Raw genomic sequence first — 10,449 nt, 5'->3', positions numbered from 1 at the left:
GAGAGAGAGAGAGAGAGAGAGAGAGAGAGAGAGAGAGAGAGGAGAGAATTAACTTTTGGTATATATAACTCATCTTTACCTCTTATCGTTTTTTTTTAGTATTCTTTTTAGTATTACATCTTTTAGTATTACATCTGAAAATTTAATCAAGTAGGGATGAAGGCTTTGGTGATATCCAATTAATAACTAAGATTTCAAAGGTAGGCAAAAATCACTGTTTGACTTTTGGTGGTCCTTCTGTGTTTGCATCAGCTGAGCAGTGTAAGAACTGAATAGTATGATACCTGCTACTCCATCTTCCCGCACCTCACCATCCTCCATTAGGTGAACGATGGGAAGGACTGCTGCACAGATGCATGCTGGGAATACTGCTTGTGGAGGTTGAGGCACGTGGTGGTTTGGCGTGTGTTCGGTGGTGTGCTCCTCATCTGAAAAGAGACAAAAGTGTAATGCAACAAGTGGAGTTCAAATCCTATTTGACAGCACAATCCATAATTCTGTGGAAATAAACATTTAAAATGTGACGTTATACAAAGTACCTCTTCCAAGACAAAAAAAAAAAAAAAAAAAAAAAAAAAAACAAACCGGCTTCTCGAGGACACACATTTTTTTTTCTTTGCAAGAAAAGAAAACAACAATTTTGAGAGGTGTTACTAAGGGAGAAATGTGCAAAAAGGAGGGAGTTAAAGGAGAGGGGGAGAAGATGGCTGTACAAAGAACTATGGGAATAAAGGGGAAGAAGGAGCACAAAAGAAGTGGGACCATAGCAGACAGAAATTATCAAGAAAGAAATGGGGACACTTTAAATGAGATGAGCAAGTAGGGAGGATAAGACAGGAAGAGAAAGAGGAGACATGAATCTCCCAAAAAAAAAAAAAAAAAAAAAAAAAAAAAAGAAAACCAACCGGCTTCTCGAGGTCAGCCATTGTTCTTACTTTGCAGAGAAAGAGAATAGACAATTTGAGATAGGTGGATTAGTTCGTAACATGAACTCAGAGAATATAAAATTCTAAGTAAAGATTAAGGCAGCTTACAGATGCAGCTTGTTACATATGTGTGTGTGAGAGACGATCAGAATGAATACGGGGAAGCAGAAAGCACACGCACTGAGGGTAATAGCTCTCCATTCAGACTGCTGTCCTCATCGTCATCAATAAACGCAGTAAGTAATAAATTCACAATTACCTCAATTAGAACAAAGGAAAGGGTGATATTTAGCAGTCAAGAAAGGCAGGAAAGCTGTTTAACAGCTTATTAATATGAAAATAAATATTTTTTATTAATACAAAATAAGCATTCCTTATGAAGTATAAAGAACCATGAGTTTTGATTCTTTTATTTCAACTTCTGTGATTATTTGAGATTTCAGACATTCTGTGAAGGCCTGGAGAGTTTACTTAGTTGTTCTCAGTCCTGCCTTACCACTAGATGCATGTGGACTTCTTTAAAAACGATAGATAGGTGACAGATAATTGATAAAGAGATAGATTAGAGACAGATAGATACATAGACATCTGCTACATTATGAACTTAAACTATTTTTCAATAAAAAATATGAGACATGCAAAGAAACAAGACAACACTGTTCATATGCAGGAACAAAGACAATCAATAGACCCTGTGAGGGGAAGCCTACATGTGGAGTTATCAGGAAATAGTTTTTAAACAGCCATTGTAAATACATCATATTTTAATGCATTATAAATGTTGCATAAAACATGAAAACTATTATAAAATAAATGTTACAAAACTGTTTTATAGGGATGGAGAGATGACTCAGCGGTTAAGAGCACTGGATGCTCTTGAAAAGGACCGGGGTTCAATTCCTAGCATCCACATGGCCGCTAACAACCATCCATAACTCCAGTTTCAGGGGATTCGAAGCCCTCTTCTGACTTCCACAGACTTTGCACAACACAGGTGCAGTTACATCATGCAGGCAATACACTCATGCAGGCAATACACTCATGCACAAAAAATTAAAATAATTTAAAAATTTTTTATGTGACATAATTTGTATTTTTACATTGCAGACATAAATCTCAGTTATTCATAATTTCATTAAATGTAAATTATCTAAATGCTTCAAGCAAAAGACAGGATTAGTGGAATGGATTTAAAATAAAAACAACATGCAAACTTGACTCTAATACATGCTATGTATGAGTCATAATATAGTTTCAAATACACAAAGATGGAGAAAAAAGCATAGACCATGTGAATGAATAGTAATCAGAACAGAGCTGTAATAGTGACATTAACACTGCTGCAGGATGCTTTAAGAGAAAAGCGTTAGTAGAGGCAAAGAAGGATATGGTATAATGATAAAAGGTCAGCTTATTAGGAAGACAAAGTAATGACACACATATATATGCCTAAGGCATAGCTCTAAAGTATAGGAAGCAAAGAATGACAGGATTAGAACTAAACAATTTAATAATCATCACTGGACACTTGACTACAGTAGTTTCAATAATCCAGCATCTAGACAGAATTCAGCAAGGAGACCAAAGACTTGAACAACACTGTAAGCAAACAGATTCAGGACATTCGTAGGTGAAACATTCCTATCCAGCTCAGAGCAGAATGCAGTAAAAAAGCTGCAGTAATTTAAAAGGCTAAATCATACAGTGTATGCTTTCCAACTCTAATGGAATGAAAAGAAAAATCAGTAACAGTAGGAAAATTAAGAAAGTTACAAATATGTGGCAAATAACCTGTGGATCAAATAGTAATTTCACAGAGGAAATAAAAAGACTGATATATATGAAAAGGAAATGGCAATATATCAATATTTTTGGAATTCGTGTACAAAAATGCATAGAGGGAAAACTATAGCTGTGTATATACTCTGATGCCAAAATTTAGACAATGACATTATACAAGAAATGAAACTGATGATCAATATCCCTTATGAACAGAGAGGCAAAAATCCTCAACCAAGTATTGTCAAATGGGATCTAGAACTATATCAAAAAAGAATGCATACTATGAATAACACATACTCAGAATGGGATGCACGCATTGTCTAACATATGAAAAGTAGTATAATATGCCATATTAATTAAATGAAGAAATGAGCACACAATACCTTTAATAGACACTTAAAAATCATTTGGTAAAACCTGAGAGCATTTCATGATGCAAACACTAAAAACACAGGGCTGAAGAGATAGCTCAGCACTTAAGAGCACTGGTTGCTCTTGCAGAGAGCCTGGGTTCAGTTCCCAGCACCCAAATAGCAGTTAACAATTATCTAAAATTCCATTTCTAGATCTGAGGCCCTCTTCTGGTCTCTGTGGGCATTGCATTATATGGGTGCACTTATATTCATGCAAGCAAAAACATTTATATACATAAAAATAAAAAAATTCAAAACCACTAAAACCCCAGGAATGAAAGGGAGCTTTCTTCACATGATAAAGATCATTTACTTAAAATCTATAATTAATATCATACTTAATGGTGAAAGATTAAATGCTTCCCACCTAAGACTGATAAGTGCAAATTAAAGCAGTTACTACTGCTTGTAGTAACATTATACTGGAAACTTATCCAGTGAAAATTAGGCAATAACAAGAAATAAAAAGCAACTTCATTAGAAAAAGATACAAATGATATCTATTTGCAAATGACATGATGTTATATTATAGAATATCCTAAGAATATATCCAAAACAGTATTGGAAATAAACAATTTCATCAACTTTTCTGGACACAAAGTGCACACAGAAAAGTCGATTGAATTTCTACAAATTAGCAATATAAAACCTTGTAAATGAAATTAGAACAAGTCCTTATATGCTGACAACAAAAAGGTTAAAATACTTAGGAATAAATTCAACAAAACTGCAACATTTGGATATTAAAAACTACACACATTATTGAAATACAGATGTATACGAATGGACAAATATCCCATGTTCATGGATAAGAAGCTTTAATATGTACCATATTGATCTATGATACATCTACTCTTTTTTTGCATGAAATTGGTATACTGTTGCCAAAATTCACATAGAAATGCCAAGAGACCAAGAATAGCTGAAGTAATTTTGAAAAAGAAAAACAAAATGAGAGAGAATTCACTTTCTAATTTAAAAGCATAACTAGAAAGCTTCAGTAGTCCAGACTGCCTGTGATTGGGATGAACAGAGATGGAAACAGGTCTGTATAATAAAATCAAGAGAACAAAATAAATCATTTCATTCATATTCAACTTGTGCTTTAAAAAATAGTTCCAATGGAATGGAGAGATGGCTCACTGGTTAAGAGCATTGGCTTTTTTTTTTGAGACAACCTAGATTTGAATCCCAGCACTGACAAGGTGTCTGTAACTCCAGTTCCAGGGATCCAACGCCATCTTCTGCCCACCGTGGACATTGCATGATAGGGGTGCACTTACACACATGCAGACATAACACTCACATACAAAAAATAAAAATTAATTAATTAAAAAATAGTGCCAAGAAAATTTATGAGGGAAAAGCAATCTTTTTAATAAACAGGACAACTAGACAGTTCTGTGAAAAAGAATAAAATTGGATTCTAGTATCATAAGAAAAAGCTTAACTCATATACCTAAATCTAAATGCTAAAGCTGTAAAGCTCTTTTGATATTAGAAAAAGTTTTAGAACATGTAAGCGAGAAGGAACACGTTTGGAAGAGCACACACCTTCAGCACTGACTGCTGAGCGCACTGACCAGACTGACCCTCGGCGGAAGGAGTAATTCCTGTGGGATGTGCTGGAGGTGCAGGAAGGGCTCACAGACAGCCGGCGGGATGCCAGATTGGTAACTTCTTCTACTGGCAAACAAATTAGGAATGTGAATTTTGGTTTTACAACACAAAGTGATCATTATCACAAGCACAGTTGTGCTTACATCATTCCTCTCAGACCATAAGGCTTAGTTAACTCATTTTGAAAACAACTCAAAAACCTTCTATAGAAATAGAAAATCCCTTCTAAAAATTACCACAGAAGCAGAACAAACAATCAGGGAAGTCAGAATGGTTCATAAACCATTTTCTGAGGTCCATCAGCAAATTGTCTGCAATTGTGAAGGCTGAAAGTGGTTCATAGACTAGATCCATTTTCAAGGAGGGAGACTCAGTATATTTACTGTGTTATGCATTTGGGATTCAGCTCTTTCCAGAAACACAACCAATGCTTGGCCTGTTTTCAGACTGATTTGTTCAGATGGCTATCATCTTCAAGAAAGAGGACAATTCTAAACTTTAGAAGATATCAAACTTTCCTCTGATTTTGAATAGTGTCAGAATGTGAGGGAGAGATAGACGAGGGAAGGCATCGCATAATGTCATCATTTATCTGAAAGCAGGTCCTTTCCCCTGCAGTGTAAACCATTCCCTTAGGAAGTCCCAGGTATAAAGGCACCTTCTTCTTCAGGCTCCGAGTTGGGTGTGCAGGTAGGCTCATAGCAAGCCTCCTGGGTGATGGGGATGGCGGTGATGAGGCTGGCTTCTCGGCCAAGACGTTTCTTCTCTTCCTCCTGCTGCAAGTTCTTTAAAATGTGCTCTGCCCTTTGGTGGGAGCGAGACACAGCCCTGGCAGAAAAGGATTTCTGTGGAGATAAGAAGGCAAGTTTATTTATGTGACTCTTTTGGCAAAGGCCATAGGCAAAAAGAGTGATCCAACAAATTACTCAAAGGTGGTAGCTTTCCTTCAGGAAATGTTAGCGAATCTCTGATCTAATTTCATGAGTATTTATTTGTCATATTTCTATTAAATTTCTATGGTTTGGTAACTTTTTTTTTCACTCATGAGAAATAATTCTTCAAGAGTGCATGCAATTTCTGGAAACCTGTTGAGGTTACATCAATTCACTATTTAAACATGAAGACCAAACTTTGTTAAATTGGCTTTAAATGGAGTGCATTTATTATACAAGGTTAATAAAATAGAAAGCCAGAACACGGAAAGGAGGAAGACACCTAAGCTACTTAGTTATATGATTTATTTCATTGTTACATTTAGCACACTGTAAATAATATTTCTAGATAAAAACAGCAGCACACTGGAAATACTTTGTAGGAGAATGTTGCGGAATGGAAACCAGGAGAGCTGATAGTGGTCCCCGGGCTGAATGCAAGATGTGACTCTACTTATTAGCAAAAAGATCTAAGGGAAAAACATTAAGACCAACCTACTGTCCCACAGTTGAAAGATAAAGACAAAGGAGACAAGACCCATTCTGTGCAATGACTATTCTACTTAGACCATCCTTAATCATGATACTTATGCTGAGATGGATGCTGAGAGCTTTAGGGACAGAGTCAGTGGTCAGAGCAAAGAAGTAACCACTGCAGGTCTTCCTTACCAAGTTGAAATAATACCTATGTACAACAATGATTCCACATTTCTCTATTGATCTATAGTCACATAAGGGTCTAGAGATAGGAGATTGTGGCTACATTCATAGAAACCCTGTTTTTCAGGATGTTAGCACAAGATTAAAAATTTAACATCATGAGTGGTTACAGCAGTGGTTAATAAAATTTGATCAAATAGCAATCAACTTCTAGAGTCAGGTAGCTGGTTTATTATCAGGCATAAGTTAAGAATTGTAGAATGAGAGAAATAACACTAGATATAGAGTCAGGAAACTGTTTCAACTCCATTATTGGGAAAGAGTTGTTTGGCTCAAAGGACCCCACCATCTGTATTGGAGAACAGCCAAAGACACACATATATTGATGGACCAGGTGTTGAATTACTGCACATTTGAGAGAAAAAAACAGATGGATGTTCCTCTTCACTGTAGGACCATCAGACATATGATAGCATATGCAGAAGAATTTATATAAAATTGCGATGAAAAAGAGTTCAAACAAACAGCTCTCCAAAGAAAATAGCAGCCCAGTGTGGTGGCACAGGCCTCTAATCATAGCACTCAAGAGGCAGGCAGATCTCTGTGACATTGAGGCCAGTCTTGCCTACATAGGGAGTTCCAGGTCAGCTAGGGCTACAGGGAGAAAAGAAAAGAGAAAAGAAAACTGCAAAGGCCCAGAAAATCTACGTATGACATATAAAAATGTTCACTCAAACTTCATATATTCAACTAACTTTTGAAGAGGTGTGAATTTAGGAACCAATTATTTATTTTACTTCTCAAAGTGTCACTTAAAAAAACACATAAACTGGGCTGGAGAGATGGGTCAGTGGTTAAGTGCACTGGCTGCTCTTAAGGAGGACCTGGGTTTGACTGCCAGCACCTACATGGGAGCAAACAGCTGCCCATAAGTTCAGTTCCAGGGTATCCGATGCCTTCTTTTGGCTTCCATGGTTATTGCACAACACAGGTGTACTTACATACATGCAATCAAAACACTCAGCACACAGAATAGAAATCAAAATTTAAAAACCACATAAATTAAAATAGTATGAACTGAAGTCATCATAAAATGACATATGTGTTGAAGATTTTGTAGGTAAACTGATTAGAGTTTTTTGTTTGTTTGGTTTTTGCAACAGGGTCTCCAGCTGGCCTGGAATTTGCTACATAGATCAAAGGATTAAAAGCCTGCACCACCACATCGGGCTTTGATTAGAATTTATTGATTGCGGAAAGTTGGAATGTTGCAGATTGAAAGCCAAAATTGTCTTGGGTTATATTCCATCTCCTTAATACTCCATTAACCAACAACCTCTGTACCTGACCTAATATCCTTTTAACAGATAAAACCTCTGGGATGTATTAACTTGATAGACCATTAGATTCCACCAACTCCAAAGCTGAAAATGTTATAGGGTAGCATCCAAAGCAGAGATCCCTCACCCTCGTTTTTCTGTAGCCCTCCTTCCTGCTTGTCTCCACCAGTGTATTCTGTAAATGCTCTGATTTTGGACTTTCTTTTGCTCTGTGACTATAAAGTTTCATGCAACTTCTTCCTCAGAGGAATATGTCATTTATAGTAACCTGAATCTATCTTCCTGAGTCATGGTCACTCATATTTGGTTCAGAATAAACTATTTCTTGTTCTCATTGGAACAAAAATGTAGTTTTTCACTGACAACAGAAATCATGCTTTTGTATAAAGTCAAATATGTAAAGTATAATGGTATACATTTTCTGGAGGCCTTCTGTGAGATGTATTAAGTATATTTAGCACTTATATATCAATTATATTATTTTTATGGGAATTTGTTCATAGAAATAGTGGTGGACTTGTACAGAAGTATGTATTTTTCTGTTTTTGCTTTTTTCCAGTTTTAAAAAACATTATTGTTAATTTAGAGGAACGTTATTCAATAGGTGATAAAGGAATAATTTGAGGATTCATCTTTTTCAAAAGGCACACATTCTTGTTTGCAGTCTGCAAACTGATCCAAACTGAACTGTTACATACAGCAGTGGTATGTGAGAGCAACATAAGACCTAAGGTTTTGGAGTGGTGCTGGCAGTGATAATGGGGAAGAGAATAAAATGAAGAATAACAAGGAAGTAGGAGCTGCCGACTCTGTTTCTTACTCTTGCGGACTGATGTCCTTTACCATCGGGTGGTTTATACATTGTAATTAAACAAATATGATAAACAAATTACAGCAAAAAGCAAACCCTTTGACCAAGAAGTCAATGCCCAATGTTTATAACAGCTTTATAAGGTGGCTCCTGCTTTGATAATAAAACAAAACTTGGCTTGAAAGTCTGCAGACGTTTACTACCAGATGTTAGTTTTTTTTCTGTTCTCAAGAATACAGGGCACCGAGGCTGGTTTTCTGTGTGATCATATTCTCATGACAAGAGTGGCCCAGTTGTCTCCTATATCCTTTGCCCCTGTCTTTTACATGCATTCCATGCAGTGTAGAGATATGGGAAATAAAATGCCTGTTACTCACAGACTGGTCTTCATTAATGGGGTCCTGGACACTCCCGCTGCACTGAGGGACCCATGGAGGGTCAAACATTGGGACAGATGGCATTCCAAGCACTGGTGAGGGCAGGGTGAAGTTTATACTGGGAGGCGGGATCTGTTAGAAGAATGAGGTAGGTAGGGTAGAACGTAAACTGGAATGAGTTTGAGGTATAATTATGACACAAACTGCCTTAGTGTTAAAGCTCTGTATGACTCCTTGGAGAATAAATGAACATTAGAGAAAGGGGTGCTTCCTCAGGCTTTCCTATTATAAGGTACAGGAGGAACTGCTTTAAGCCTTAGTTTACTCAGCAGTAAAATGAAGAGTTTGAACCAAGTGATCATTAGTTGCATTAATCACCCCATCCTCCCAGACACCTGCACATGTGTAGACAGCAAAATGCCTGGACGGGAATAACCCCAACTTATGTGCTTACCTCTGGGAGGGCAGCAAGGTTTTCAGGCAGCTACTGACTTGCTTTTCTTACTCTACATTCTTATATATTTCAGGATTTTTTGAAAATATTATTCTTATTTTATGTGTATGAGTGTTTGCCTGCATTTAAGTATACCCATGTCATGCATTGCCCATGGAGGCCAGAAGAGGGCGTCAGATCCTCTGGGACTGAAGTGAAGACACCTTGAGCAACCATGTGGTTGTTGGGATCCAACCTGGGCCCTCTGCAAGAGTAGTCAGTGCTCTTGATTAACTGTTGAGCCATTTCTCAAGATCATATTTCAGTTTTTTAAATCAACCAGAATTCATTTTTGATAAGATAAGCTTACTGATATAATCAGAGAGAAAAAGGAGCATTCTTTGTCTATGCATTGTGGCTCCAAGCTTCATGGTATCAAGCAAGCCCTGGGTTGGTTTTGTTAATCTGATCCCCATGTAGATAATTGTCCCTCACCTTAAAAATCTGCTGTGCTCCCTCCTCCATCCGGGGCCAGACCTGATAGCGAAACCTCCAGAGTGTGTGAAACTTGAGGACAGCATTCAGTCTCTGCACAGTCTCTGCATGGTGGAACTCTGACATCAGCATGTCCGACACAGCTTCAGGAACCTTCACTGCACACAACAGGAACATGGCCGCTAGAGACAAGCAACAATTCATCAGTTGCACAACGTAAAATGTTACTTATTCCTGGAGTTGTAGAAACAGGAGAGCTGCTTCTATCTCTTCATGACCATCCCTGGAGTAGCAGCCTGATCCTCAGCAGTGTGGCCAAAGCTAACATTGTTTCAGCTACCAGAAACCAAACAGTAAACTTAGTTCCACCCAACAGTCAAGAGCCTGTGCCAAGAGAGGGACAACATGACTTTTCAGTGAACTCATTCTAAGAAAAGCTTCCTTTGCTTCACAGTGAAAAGGCAGTGCCGGAGACAGCAGATGAAGAAAATTACACAGTGAAATATACTGTTTTAGGACGTGGTAGATGTCTCATAATGACCCCAGAAGTCAGGAAGATATTCTTTCTTTAGTTTTTTAAATTTTTTATTTTTATTTTATGTGTACATGTATATTGCCTGCATGTAGGTAAGTGCACCCGTGTCGTGCAATGCCCATGGA

At 37.4% G+C, this 10,449-nt stretch overlaps 1 protein-coding gene across 11 annotated transcripts in view; it reads right to left on the bottom strand.

The window, feature by feature from the left end:
* The window catches only part of Unc80 (unc-80 homolog, NALCN channel complex subunit), a 232,591-nt gene that overhangs the window by 77,052 nt on the left and 145,090 nt on the right, over positions 1 to 10,449 (bottom strand). For 9 of the 11 annotated variants that reach the window (XR_607706.1, XM_008846230.1, XM_008846234.1 and 6 more), the window contains 5 exons: positions 9,790 to 9,971; positions 8,862 to 8,993; positions 5,400 to 5,586; positions 4,676 to 4,807; positions 285 to 428 (listed from right to left, as the gene is read on the bottom strand). Coding sequence is in view for 10 of the 11 variants with exons in the window: in XM_008846230.1 (XP_008844452.1) it covers positions 285 to 428; positions 4,676 to 4,807; positions 5,400 to 5,586; positions 8,862 to 8,993; positions 9,790 to 9,971 (777 nt within the window). In the remaining variant the exon portion in view is untranslated. The remainder of the gene's footprint in view (positions 1 to 284; positions 429 to 4,675; positions 4,808 to 5,399; positions 5,587 to 8,861; positions 8,994 to 9,789; positions 9,972 to 10,449) is intronic. The other 2 variants (XM_008846237.1, XM_017801377.1) reach the window with 1 other exon arrangement.

This window comes from Nannospalax galili, unplaced genomic scaffold (genome assembly GCF_000622305.1).
Source record: "Nannospalax galili isolate Female #2095 unplaced genomic scaffold, S.galili_v1.0 scaffold281, whole genome shotgun sequence".
Classification (NCBI taxonomy): Eukaryota; Metazoa; Chordata; class Mammalia; order Rodentia; family Spalacidae; genus Nannospalax; species Nannospalax galili.
The sequence above is the reverse complement of the archived record's forward strand: the minus strand, read 5'-3'. Positions and strand labels throughout refer to the sequence as shown.